The following is a 13813-nucleotide window of genomic DNA, read 5'->3' on the forward strand; positions in this document are numbered from 1 at the left end:
TTTACCTTCTCAACAACAGTTATAAAACACCAAATTAAAAGAGTATATTTATTATTAATAATTCAAGTTCTATCAGTAATCTTTAAACTACAATTATATTTCCAGATGACATGAACTGGAATGCTTTAGAGTGGGACCGAGCTGCAGAAGAGCTTACATGGGAAAGAGTGAGTAAGACTTCTTTCTATCAAGTATCCTAGTGTTTTAATCCTAACATATCTTAAAGTTGGCCATATTTAGATGTATACACTAATTTTCCAGTTACATTTAGTGAAAACAATTACCAGAACTTTAATTTCTAGGGAAAATTAAGTAATGTATTATTTGTGATGAAAATATTAAAAATATTATGATAAAGGTCTGTTGATACCTTTTTCTATCTTCTGGCCTTTAATACAAACCTTGCTCCACTTACAAAATCTTTAACTTGAAATTGTGGACTTTTGAAAATGAAGTAACAATTTAAATTTAAGTATTATTCGGATGCTTCAGTTGACAGAGTAATACTGTTGTATCATGAAATCTTGACTGGCTCCATATCTAATGAGTTGGAACCCAAGATGGAAAATTGTAACTTTATAATCATATGATTTGGATTAAAAGAAGATCCAAAATACAAAACTCCCATGAACAGAAGTTTTTCCTTCTCTGAAAATGATAGGCTGTATTGGAAAGTAGTGGGTAAATATTATGTTTAAAAATATTGAAAGGAAAATGACCTTTTTTCATAAATAGAATAAAAAATCCTGTTGCATCTTGAATTAATGCATATTATTTATTTTAGATGCTAGGACTTGATGGATCACTCGTTTTTCTAGTAAGTAAAGCTAATTTTTTTTTAAATATATTTATTTATTTATTTATTTTTGGCTGCGTTGGATCTTCATTGCTGTGCGTGGGCTTTCTCTAGTTGCAACGAGCAGGGGCTGCTCTTCGTTGCGGTGTGTGGGCTGCTCACTGCGGTGGCTTCTCTGGTTGCAGAGCATGGGGTGTAGGCATGAGGGCTTCAGTAGTTGTGGCACGCGGGCTCTAGAGCGCAGGCTCAGTAGTTGTGGTGCACGGGCTTAGTCGCTCTGCGGCATGTGGGATCTTCCCGGACCAGGGCTCAAACCTGTGTCCCCTGCATTGGCAGGCAGATTCTTAACCACTGCGCCACCAGGGAAGTCCAAGCTAATGTTTTTTAATAACAGAATTGCGACTTAATTATTTGTCTTAGTGATTCAGTGATTGCAGATTTACAATATGTTCTGACTTTTTATATTAAAGGTCAAAATGCCCTGTGATTTTTGATGACTTGATATGTTGAAGAAAGTCTGTTTTGTGCATTGAAAATAACTGGCAAAGCATAAAAGTAATATTATTTACAAAGGAAATTATTAAACATATTTGATTTTTAGAAAATGAAATTCAAAGTTGATGGTAGTTAAGAATACTTGGCCTTCTTTTGAAGTCCCACCTTGTGGGACTTCCCTGGTGGCACCGTGGTTAAGAATCCACCTGCCATTGCAGGGGACACAGGTTCAATTCCTGGTCCGGGAAGATCTCACATGCCGTGGAGCAGCTAAGCCCGTGTGCCACAACTACTGAGCCTGCACTCTAGAGTCCATGAGCCACAACTACTGAGCCCGTGTGCCACAACTACTGAAGCCTGCACGCCTAGAGCCCATGCTCTGCAACAAGAGAAGCCTACACACCGCAACGAAGAGTAGCCCCCACTCGCCACAACTAGAGAAAGCCCTCGCACAGCAACGAAGACCCAATGCAGCCAAAAATAAATAATAAAATTTTTTAAAAAATGATTAAAAAAAAAAAAGTCCCACCTTGCAGTATTTAATGCCTGAACTGGTGACAGGTAGCCAAACCCCAGCTGACCAAACCAGTAACACAGGAGGAAGTCCAGAGGAAGGATGGGCTTCAGGTGTGCTTGATCCAGGGGCCCAGCAATGTCATTGAAGAGTCAGATAATTTCCATCTGTCTCCTCTGGGGTCCACAGTGTTGGCTTTCTCTTCAAGGCCAGAATAGGAAGTTGAGGTTAGCAGTGTGAGGATTTTGAGGAATGTATCTGATGATAATTCACAGATTAGTAAGAAGGTGATATTAGTGAGCTCCTATTCAAGGCTTGAGTATGGTCAGTATGGAAGGTATTATGTGGCTATATACTCATTTCTGTCCTTTACTTTATCAGTCCCTCATAGATGAGTGATAGAAGTCGTTGAGGCAGTGGTGTTAACTCAAGTCCATTCTAATTTTTAGAAAAAAACCACAGGACGACTTCATGCATTTGTTGAAAATTATTTAATATGTACCATGTGCCAGCTGTGATAGTTATTGGATGATTCAGAAATGAATGAAATAGGGTACCTGTTCTCAAAGACTCTTTATAGTTTAGTAGAGAGAAATGAACATGTAAACAAGGAACTTTAGGTAAAGACTCTGACAAACGGTGTGTATAGGACACGAGAGGCATAGAAGAGGGCTTAGTCAGGCCTTCTTAGCAGAGGGGAGTTGTCAGCAGGGAGTTTTTTTTTTTTTTTTTTTTTTTAAATTTTTATTTATTTATTTATTTATTTATTTATTTATTTATGGCTGTGTTGGGTCTTCGTTTCTGTGCGAGGGCCTTCTCTAGTTGCGGCAAGCGGGGGCCACTCTTCGTCGCGGTGCGCGGGCCTCTCACTCTCGCAGCCTCTCCCGTTGCGGAGCACAGGCTCCAGACGCGCAGGCTCAGCTGTTGTGGCTCACGGGCCCAGCCGCTCCGCGGCATGTGGGATCCTCCCAGACCAGGGCTCGAACCCGTGTCCCCCGCATTAGCAGGCAGACTCTCAACCACTGTGCCACCAGGGAAGCCCAGCAGGGAGTTTTTATAGAAGATAACTAGAGGTTGAGGCACAAAAGATGTTGAGGATAAGGACAGTTTGGGAGCCCTGAAGGCAGAGAAGCTGAAACATTAAGTGATATGAGCCCACATGCTAAGTAGGAATGTACAGTAGTAGTCCTCTCTTAAACTTATCATCTTCTTGCCACTTGGATTTGTGGCAAGTTGGGAACTGATTAGAATCATCTTTCTAAAAAGAAAATCTTACCATGTTAAGATTCGTGAAAATCTCTCCATGGCCCCCTTGGAAGGATCATTTAACTTGATGGTGGGGGGAGGTAGTGGGCCTGGGCAAACAGGCTTGGGTGTCCCGATCGTCAGCGTGGTGCGTGACTGAGCACACGTGGAGGAATGGGTGAGCCTCATCTTGGACGCGGTAGTACATAAGCGTGGAGTGTGTCAGTGGCCAGGTGAGAGCGCATATTCTGAGACTTGAACAAAGAAAGCCGTGGGGACAGAAGGGACCAGAGAAGATCAAGTGACCTTAAAGAAGGCAGGAGAACACACTGGACACTGAAAGAAGTGCTGTGCAGTTTACATTGATACGTTGTTCAGAAATAATGTGGTTTTCAAATTTTTCTTTATTTAGAATTTTTTAGTGTCATATGACTTAAATGAAACCTGGCGATTATTTATGAGAATCTGTGTAGTTTGTGGTAGATTATTAATTTCTGAAGAGGAAATGTTTATGGATTGATTTCTTTGATTTTTTTTTTCATGTAGACATTATGAACTTTAAGTTTCATTAGGTTTAGTTTTATGAGCTATCTAATGAAAAATGAAAAGTTACACATAATTTCTGAACAAAATCTCAAAATTATAGTAAAAATTTCAGTCTTCTAACTAAATAAATGGATTAAACATAAATCAAAAAGGATATGAATATGTTTTATTAATGCTCTTTTCCTTTAGGAACATGTCTTCTGGGTGGTGTCTTTAAACACACTGTTCATTCTTGTTTTTGGTAAGTGGCGTTTATGCTTTTATTTATGGTATTATGGTAGAAGTTTAATTTTCTAGGAGTCTTGTTACAAGTTTTGTTTTGTTTTTAAACTTACGAATATATGAAACAGTTTTAGACAGTCATCTGGTATAGGAAGACCCCAGGTATACAGTTACTTTCTTTCCTAAGCAACATTGACTACAGTTATTTACCAACTTTGCTTCTGTTGGGCACTTCTGTCTCTCTTTGTAGAAGCCAGTTTTAGACTGACTTGAGGATATATAATATTCCACATCTGGAATTAATTTTGTGCTGATTATCTGTGTGTTCTTCCCTATGGCAGAAGATCTTGTTTTCATCTGTTAAAATCCTGACCAAGGCCTTACCAGAGACCTTGGCTCGGGATCTGTCTCAGAGATGGATATAGGAGGCTTGAGGAAAGTGTAATTCCCTTCAGAACCAGATTCCAGCAAAGTTTACTTCCAAACACTTTTAACAACTGTAGCTATGCGGATTCTGTGACAGCACTAAGAGTCCCTCCCATTGGGAGTCATGAGAGTAAGGAAGGCAGGGTTGAGATATAGCTGACAGGTTTTTCTGCTTTGGGGAAAGGTAAGGGAAACAGTTGAGTAAACCAAGGTTTTAGAATTCAGTTCCTCAAGGTGGAGTCTGATAGAATTGGGTTATTGTTAGACTGTACTATTGGTGTCTCATAGGGAGACCTCAGGCTGCAGATCTCTGTATAGGGAATATCTTTGAGAAATTCCTTCCTTAGTGCATATGAGTTACTCCTAAGAAGGAGGAATATTTTCCAAGTTTCTTCCACTAAATTCCAAGTTATTTGCTCTGTGTTAGGGACTAGAAAGCGGTGTTTTCATCAGGAAACAGTTGTCTTCAATAGGAAGCCATATGGTCAAAAAAGACACTGAATAAGTAGATCAAGGATGAGACAAAAAAATTGTTTTCTGAATATTATCTGTAAAAGAGCAAAAGAAATTTATCTGTATCTTGTTGAAACATAGTATCTTTTAAAAGTTCCATTCATTCTTAATTTTTAGTAGATATTTAAGATCGTGCAAATTAACAGGAAGCCCATTCTTTGTTGTTTTCCCTTGCATATGGGGGTGAAAATGTGTCTGCAGATTATTCTGCATTTATTTCTCATTATGTAAATTAATTGATATATAGAGAGTGTGAAACTCTTTTGATCTTGACCAAATTTTCTTTGAGAGGAAAAAATCTATATAGACTTTAGTCTTTGTTCTTGCAAGAAAAGCTTAGTGCTAAATTAATGTTTAAAGGAACAAGTCACCTTTAAAGCATGAATTATAGAAATAAGAACTCTTGTTTATATAAAGCAAATCTCAACTAAGTAAATGTTTTTCTAATCCAACTTCCTAAGCTTATACTGTGAAAAAAAATTTTTTTGTCTTAGTATACACATTATACTTAAGATCTTTTGAAATGAAACAAGAAGTTGTCCTCTATTTAGGAATATGCTTTTCCTTTTCGATGAGCATAGTCATTGGGATTAAGCAACACTCTTGTTTCTTTCTGACTTGGGTTGCTTTACTGCAGTTCCTACTGGCATTTTTGGACCTTTGTGGTCATGTATTATATACTTTGCAGAAATAAAACCTTGCAGTGCCGCTGTCTCAGTAGAAGGGAACAGTCCTAAGAAACTGATCTTAATTTCAGGGTACCTATCTAGTAGTTTCTGCGTAATGGGGTAGAAATTGATTGTTAAAATTGGTGCTTTAGGTTAATATTTATATATATAAATAGAGTTGAAATTTGAAGGTTTGCCTTTCCCAGGGGCCTGCTTGAGTCGTCCTCAGAGTTGGGTGTGAGAATAAAATAGGAAAAATTCTGCATATAGTTATTTCGCACGCTTTAAAATTTTCTTGTGCTTTATAATACACATAATATATTAATAAAATAGTATATGTGTGTAATTTATAAAGAAATTTAAGTGTATTGGGAATACCTGTTAAAATTTCTACTTACTAATACTTGGTCAAAAAGGTTTGGCAGCCAGATCCCTATAGATTCACTCTGACTTTTGTCTTTATGATTGAGTCTCTCTCTCCCCTTTCCTAATAATCTATACTGTTCAATTATTTTTGCCATAAAAAAAAAAGATAATTAAATTTTATTACTGAGAATGAATTACAGTTATATTAACATGGCAAGAAAGACTTGAGGAAAAGAGACTATCAAAATTCTTAATATGAAAATTTTAAGGCTATTTTCTTTTTTTTTAAAACATCTTTATTGGAGTATAATTGGTTTACATTGCTGTGTTAGTTTCTGCTGTATAACAAAGTGAATCAGCTATACATATACATATATCCCCATATCCCCTCCCTCTTGCGTCTCCCTCCCACCCTCCCTATCCCACCCCTCTAGGTGGACACAAAGCACCGAGCTGATCTCCCTGTGCTATGCAGCTGCTTCCCACTAGCTATCTATTTTACATTTGGTAGTGTATTTATGTCCATGCCACTCTCTCACTTCGTTCCAGCTTACCCTTCCCCCTCCCCGTGTCCTCAAGTCCATTCTCTACATCTGCATCTTTATTCCTGTCTTAAGGCTATTTTCTTATTTAACCAGAATATCATCACACTTTACAAAATTACCAGAATTTAATATTACCTAATAATAGATCATATTAAAAATTTTAGATTGTCTCCTTAAATATCATTTTATAGTTGCTTTATTTGAATGAGAATTCAAATAAGGTCTATCTGTTACCTTTTTTTTCAGTTTTGGACAAAAAAAAATTCATTAAATTGCGCTAAAGTTCATCTATTTTTAAGACATAGCTGAGAATAGTCAAGGAGATTTTGAAAGAAGTATATTGAGGGAGGTTTACCTTACCCAGATATTGAAATTTTTTTAAACCTACAGTAATTAAAAAAATTTTTTTATTGTTTTACAATTTTTAAAGGTTACTTTCCATTTACAGTTATTACAAAATATTGACTGTATTCCCCTTGTTGTACAGTACATCCGTGAGCCTGTCTTACACCCGGTAGTTTACTGTTACTTTTGGTTGTTAAATCTTAAGTTTTTCTGATCTAGAATATTTTTTATTTGCTCCCCTCATCTACCCCCACCCTATTTTGCCATTGATTTGTTGATGACACTAGGTCAGCTGTCTTCTACATGTCTCACTTTCTACTATCTTCCGATGACTTCCTGTTGATTCTGCTACCTTGTTCCTTTGTCTCCGTATTTCCTTTAAACTGGAAGTTAAATCTGAGGCCTGATTAGATTCAGGTTCAGTAGTTCTGGGACAAAATTTTCACTGGTCATGCTATGCCTATTACTATGACATATCAGGAGGTACATGATGTCTGGTTATCCACCTTTGTCTGTGGTTCAGGTGATAGTATCTTGAAGCCTCTATTGTTAGGTTTCATTTTTCCTTTAAACATCAGAAAGTAATCTGTGGGAGGTGGTATTTTAGTATTATGCAAATACCTAGTGTTCCATCAACATTTTACCAAATACTTTTATTATCCATTGATACTTGCCTGAATTAATTTATTTTTATTAGGCATTACAGAATGGTGATTTTCAAATTCTGTCATTTTTATGCATTTATTGGCTGGCTTTTCTGTAAAGAAGAGCTTGATCTTATCAGCTAGAACTATTTAGTTAACCTGAATTTGTTTGTTTGGAAGAAGCAGGACAGATGTGCAGTTCTTTTCCTTTAATTATTAGTTTTCAGGATAAGGAGTTGATGTTATAAATACTTCCCTTAGCGATAAGTGTTTTCTATTATGTTGCTTTTTTCCTTTTGTGGTTTTCGTTTCTGGCTTTCCCTTTTTTGAGTATTATGAACTCATGAATTTGTATGTATTCAGTGTGTTTTCATCAGTTTTGGTTTTTTTTGTTTTTTGGATGCTCATATCATCTTCACTGTATGTATTCAGTGTGTTTTCATCAGTTTTGGTTTTGTTTTTTTTTTGGATGCTCATATCGTCTTCTCTTCTCACAGGCCTGTGAGTCTGTTTTCACAATAGTTCTTGTGTCCTTTCACCATGAGTGTATTAGGAGCTTGGTAACTTTTTTGTTCTCTGGTTGTAGAGAATGTCACAGACAGTACATTTTTGGTTCTGGGATCTTCCATTTCTCCAAGAAGCCTTTGTTCCTTTTAGTGGGGTTGGTAGTAGGACTGTTCGTTGTTTTGATTTTGAAGTTTTCATTGAGTTTTCCCCCCCTTTTAGCATTTTGCCCTTACCACATTGGCCACTTCTCCCTTGTTGGTTTGGGATTTGAAGAACACGTGAGTATGATACTTTTGCAAACTTAATTTTATTAATTACCCCAAATTTGATATATGTTGACTAAGTAATAATATTGTAAAGAGTTACTTCATTTCTCAGTCTGCCTTATACGAAGGAATAGTTTTCCAACACCATCTCGTTCACCTCTTCTAAGCCAGAAGTGGCCTAAGACGTAGTAGGACATGTTGCCAGCTGTGGAAGATGTTCTCTGAGCCCCATGATGCACTGTCTTCCTTCCCGTTGGGCAGGCCAGAGACATACTGTGGGAAAGTTTTCTTACAGGCTGATTTTTGACCTGCTCCGTTAGCCTGTGTGCTCCTTTCTCTCCCTTTTCCCTAGTTGCCCCATAGTGAATTCAGAAAGGTAATGATATATTAATCAATTTTTTAAAATGTTGATCTGTGTTGGAATGATGGACTGTGGTATTTTCTAAAGAAATTTGCTTTAATTTTGACATTTTATTGCTGTTTTTCAAAATTAGATAAATATTTGGATGGACAACTACTACTATTTTGGGGGGTCCCCAGAAAGATTTAGTCTTTTAAGAAAAGCTGACATAGCTGGAATATTCTGGGCAATTTGTATATGTGAATCCTGAGAGATCACATTCTGAAGTTTCTGAAATGGCAAAGAGACATGTTCTGATATTGAATACAGCTCTCCAAATTCTCACTAGTTGAATGCAAGAACTTGGGCAGTTCAGATAAATGCTTTGATAAATTTTGACTTTGTAAACTATCACCACTTGCTACCTGAAATTCAGGAACCAAAAGGTGATGGTATCTTGGGCAGTATATGTCACTATCCAAACTCTTAACTCTTTGTAAGTTGATAATGAAACAGATTTGGCGAGCAAGGGAACCTGAAACATTGTGGTTAGGAGATAGGGTGGCTAAGATGTACCTGGCCAGAGGACGGCTTGGACACTGTGCTGCTGTTCTCAGCGCTCAGCCTTTAGCAGGTCCACTTCAGAATGGACTGGAGTGCAGACGATTACAACTTTTTTCTTATTTTTGTAAAATTTAATTCACTCTACTCTTATTATTTTGTCTGCTTGAGTAAAGTGTTATTCTTTAATTTTTCCTCATCTTTTTGTAATAAATAGCAGTCCATGGGAGAATCTGGTTTGCAGAGGTGTCATCCAGAGGGGATTTTATAGTTGTTTTTTAGTTACGAATTCCTGAGATAGTTCACATTTAGTCTACTTGGATTGTTTAATAAACTGGGGTGTAGACCATGTGGTGAAATTACATTTTGTTTATTTATTTTCTTATTTCTAGGTCCAAGCATCCCATTTTGAAGGCCTAATCACGACCATAGTTGGGTATATACTTCTAGCAATAACACTGATAATTTGTCATGTATCCTTTAATGAACCAACTTAGTGTTCAGTAATGTTATTATGCTTACCCAAAGGTTGTTCTTATTAATGACAAAACTATTTCTCTCCACTTGTCCTTTTAGTAGAAGTTGTAGGTATTTGTAGTGAGGATGAGAGCTGAAAAAATATGGAATAAATAAATTCTGTCTGTCAAATAATATTAACTGTTACCTAAATAGTTACCTGTTTCACTGTATCTTTTTTTAATTAAAAAAAATTTTTTATTGAAGTATAGTTGATTTACAATGTTGTGTTCATTTCTGCTGTACAGCAGAGTGATTCAGTTATACATATATATACATTCTTTTTTTTAATATTCTTTTCCATTATGGTTTATCATAGGATATTGAATATGTTTCTCTGTGCTATATACAGTAGGACCTTGTTGTTTTTCTATATCTTTCTTTAAATGTTCAGGTTTTCCTTGACTACATGCTGTAGGGCTTGGCAACTCTTGTTAAATTTCATAGGTCTCGTCGCTTGCTGGGAGTCTGCTATATTGTTGTGAAGGTAATTCCTGTTATAACTTAAGACTGGAAACGATTTCTCCCCATTTGGGTGATATTGATGACCTTTGTTTTTACTTAAGGTCTCTTTGTTAGTGGTGGTAGAAATTGGAGTGTTCCCTCTCATTTGCGGCTGGTGGCTGGATATCTGTTCCCTGGTGAGTTTATTATTCATTGTCATACAGTCTAATAATTTAAAGGCTTTTCAAAAAGTGGTCTTTAGGGTGGGTTCCTTTAATGTAAAGTCAATATTTGATAATAGTTTGTTTTTTCTGAGAATGTATCATTGTAGAGTCTTAATGTTGCAAATTTTTCCTGAGTACCTGATTTTTGTGAGGCTCTGTGCACATTTCTGATGTTAGAGTATTTTGACTGGAACCTTCCTGATAACCAGTGGAGAGTTCTCTTCCTCGTTTAACTCTTTTGAGTTTTATGAAGATGCCAAGACGTTGTGTATAAAAAGAGTAATTTGAGGGAGGTCCTGGTGGTCTACTGGTTAGGACTGGGTGCTTTCACTGTTGTGGCCTGAGTTCAGTCCTTGGTCGGGGAACTCCCGCAGGCAGCACCATGCGGTGCAAAAAAAACCGAAAAAGAGTAATCTGAAAAGAAGACTGCCTTTGTAGTAATTAATTCAACCTAACCATTTGTTTTAACTATGGTGTTCAGTCTTGATTAAAATCTTTAATGACTGTCAGTGATCATCAGTTTTTTCTTTCCTTTTTTAATTTATTTATTTTATTTATTTATTTTTGGCTGCATTGGGTCTTCATTGCTGCGTGTGGGCTTTTCTCTCGTTGCAGAGAGTGATGCTACTCTTGGTTGTGGTGCACGGGTTTCTCATTGTGGTGGCTTCTCTTGTTGCGCAGCACGGGCTCTAGGCCCGTGGGCTTCAGTAGTTGTGGCACGCGGGCTCAGTAGTTGCAGAGCGCAGGCTCTGTCCGTAGTTGCGGCGCACGGGTTTAGTTACTCCGTGGCATGTGGGATCTTCCCGGACCAGGGATCGAACCTGTGTCCCCTGCATTGGCAGGTGGATTCTTAACCACTGTGCCACCAGGGGAGTCCAGTTTTTTACTTTTCAAAAAAATTTGAATGTAGAAAAGCTGCCTTTGGTTCTGAGATAACATTTTCTCCCATACCTTTCTATTAAAACTTGTCATGAATTCAGACCTGTAACCAAGAAAGGAAAGTATTATGTTAACCAAAAATGGTTCTTTCACAATAGCAATATTGGTAAAGTTCTTATTCACCAACTGGTTTATCAGTATTTCCTCTGTAAAATTTCTGAAGTGTCATATACATCTTTGAAATGGTATCCAACCTATATCATTTGTATTTCTGTGATACCATGAAATGGCTTTAAGAGAACTGTAATTCTAGAAACATCAGAACCTACGTGCATAGTGATTCATTCACTTCCTAGAATATGAAGATTTTAATTCAGCAGATGTAAGCAGTCTCTCACGTGTACTGTTTTGATTTAGGAAATGTTTGATGCTACTCTGAAAGATCGAGAACTGAGCTTTCAGTCGGCTCCAGGTACTACCATGTTTCTGCATTGGCTGGTGGGAATGGTATATGTGTTCTACTTTGCCTCCTTCATTCTGTTACTGAGAGAGGTAAGTTCTACAGGGAAGTTGCAACACTGTACATTTATGAAAAGGACCTTTTGCCTTAAGCACAAGTCATGCCTTAAAGGCTATGATGATTTCCTAGCTAAATCATTTTCTCTGTCATTTTATTCTAAGAGGGAACAGCTAATAGCCTAGTTCGGCTCAATTGCTTTAAAATGTTTTTTAGTAATTTGTCTCAAAAATTGACAAGTTTTATTACTTCTGTCTAATTAGTTTTGAGTTTGAAAGATGAATAGACTGAGGGATAAAAATTAAATAAAAACACTTGTTTTACTTGGTATATATTTTCACCATCCTCAAATACATATTCTTGGAACTTTATGTGATGTGAGCCTGTCTTGGACTTCATTCAGGGACATTTAATGCTGGAAATACCCAAAGGGTATGGTTTTGCAGGATCAAATATGTAAAATGGTCTTGAAGCAGACACCTAAAGTATAGAATTATAGTGAGGGTCCTTTATGATTCCGGTTCACTCACCAGATGGGTACTTTTACTAATCCTGTTTTCAGAATACAGTCCTTACTGATTTGGGGGCAGTGAAAACAGGGTCAGTATTTGACTAGTATACATCTCATGCTTAGTCATCTGGTGCAAAATGAAGTATAAAACTTGAGTAATTCTGATAAGTGTACTTTCCTCTGTGCATTCTTTCCCCAAATAGTACTGCATGCTCGCTCTATGCCAAACACTGTGCTGTATGCTGGGGTGACAGTGAGAAACAGAGACACAATCTCCACTGTCCTTGATTTTTGCATCCTGGGAAGGGATACAGCCATGGAACAAGGCGGCTTACTCCATTGAGAGTGGTGATGGAGATGTGCAGGGCCTAAAGGAGCAGGCTGACGACTAATCCAGTGTGAATGGAATACAGAAGCACAAAGGCTTAATGCAGTTCTTGGTTACTTTGCTCTTTGAGAGATTTGAGGAGTTGGGGGTGAGCCTGGGGGCCAAAATATTCTCCTGAATCATATAGTATAAGTTCAGTAAATTCTGTTTGCAAACAAAGCTTATATCCTTGTTTTGAAATTAGTGATTGAGACTACATTAATAATGTGTTTTTTAAATTGTAATTATACCTGACCTCTAAATTGTATTGTTCAGTGATTAAGTATTTTATACTGAATGTTTTCATTTTATCAGTGTGGTGGTTTTTTGTTGATACAGAATCCTAGTATTTTAGAGTTAGATTGAACCTTAAAGGTCACATAAGAACCCCTTTGTTTGGAAGGTGAAGAAATAGAATTTGGGCAGATGAGATGCTTTATACAGGGTGGCTCAGGGAGTGTGAGCCACCCAGAACTAATCCCCAGACCCATTCATTGCCCATTACCCATAGCCTCTAGGATTGATGATTCCTACTGAGCAAGGGGAAAAGATGTAGATGGTAAAATGAAGATACTGAGAAACTGAAGGTTTTTTAATTAATATAACTCTTTTCGGGAAGTGTGAGACTGAAATCACATCTTCTGTTTAGTACACTTATAAATTGTAACCTAATCCTTTCCAGATTATACAATATAGTGATCATTTTTATAAAAATACTTATTTTTCGAGACTTCCCTGGCGGTCCAGTGGTTAAGACTCTGTGCTGCCACTGCAGGAGGCATAGGTTCGATCCCTGATGAGGGAACTAAGATCCCTCTTGCCACGTGGCGAGGCCAAAAAACCAAACAAACAAACAAACAAAACTTATTTTTCATCTTGGAGATCTAGATTTCTTGACAAATTGTACTTAAATTTTTCCACTGAATGATTAAAAGCATCAAAGGACATCAAACACAGGATAGTTTTAATAAAGATTCTGATTTAGGAACTTCTTTTCCCAGGAAAACTATATGAATTTTCTAGGGCCCATTTTGTAAGATGCCAAAATAATTTTAAGAGCTTATTTCTCTATTAATGTTTTAGCTCATATACAGAGCTTGAAGACATTGGTAAGTATTTATAGCATTTAAAATATATTTGCAGGTACTTCGACCTGGTGTCTTATGGTTTTTAAGGAATTTGAATGATCCAGATTTTAATCCAGTACAAGAAATGATTCACTTGCCTATTTATAGGCATCTCCGAAGATTTATTTTGTCAGTGGTAAGCATACTTTTTTATTGTTTTTGAAGTAAAATGGGCTACCCTTTAGATTTTTTTTTTTTTGGTCGGGAGGACTGGTAGAGTGGATTGAAT

At 37.0% G+C, this 13813-nt stretch overlaps 1 protein-coding gene across 1 annotated transcript in view; it reads left to right on the top strand.

Moving 5' to 3' along the window:
• The window catches only part of MARCHF6 (membrane associated ring-CH-type finger 6), a 77743-nt gene that overhangs the window by 35273 nt on the left and 28657 nt on the right, over nucleotides 1–13813 (top strand). The window contains exons 8-16 of the mRNA XM_059916105.1: nucleotides 106–167; nucleotides 785–817; nucleotides 3786–3837; nucleotides 8052–8110; nucleotides 9392–9472; nucleotides 9934–10002; nucleotides 10082–10156; nucleotides 11480–11614; nucleotides 13601–13720. Of these exons, the coding sequence (XP_059772088.1) occupies nucleotides 106–167; nucleotides 785–817; nucleotides 3786–3837; nucleotides 8052–8110; nucleotides 9392–9472; nucleotides 9934–10002; nucleotides 10082–10156; nucleotides 11480–11614; nucleotides 13601–13720 (686 nt within the window). The remainder of the gene's footprint in view (nucleotides 1–105; nucleotides 168–784; nucleotides 818–3785; nucleotides 3838–8051; nucleotides 8111–9391; nucleotides 9473–9933; nucleotides 10003–10081; nucleotides 10157–11479; nucleotides 11615–13600; nucleotides 13721–13813) is intronic.

The sequence above is a fragment of the Balaenoptera ricei genome, chromosome 3 (genome assembly GCF_028023285.1).
Source record: "Balaenoptera ricei isolate mBalRic1 chromosome 3, mBalRic1.hap2, whole genome shotgun sequence".
NCBI classification, from domain to species: domain Eukaryota; kingdom Metazoa; phylum Chordata; class Mammalia; order Artiodactyla; family Balaenopteridae; genus Balaenoptera; species Balaenoptera ricei.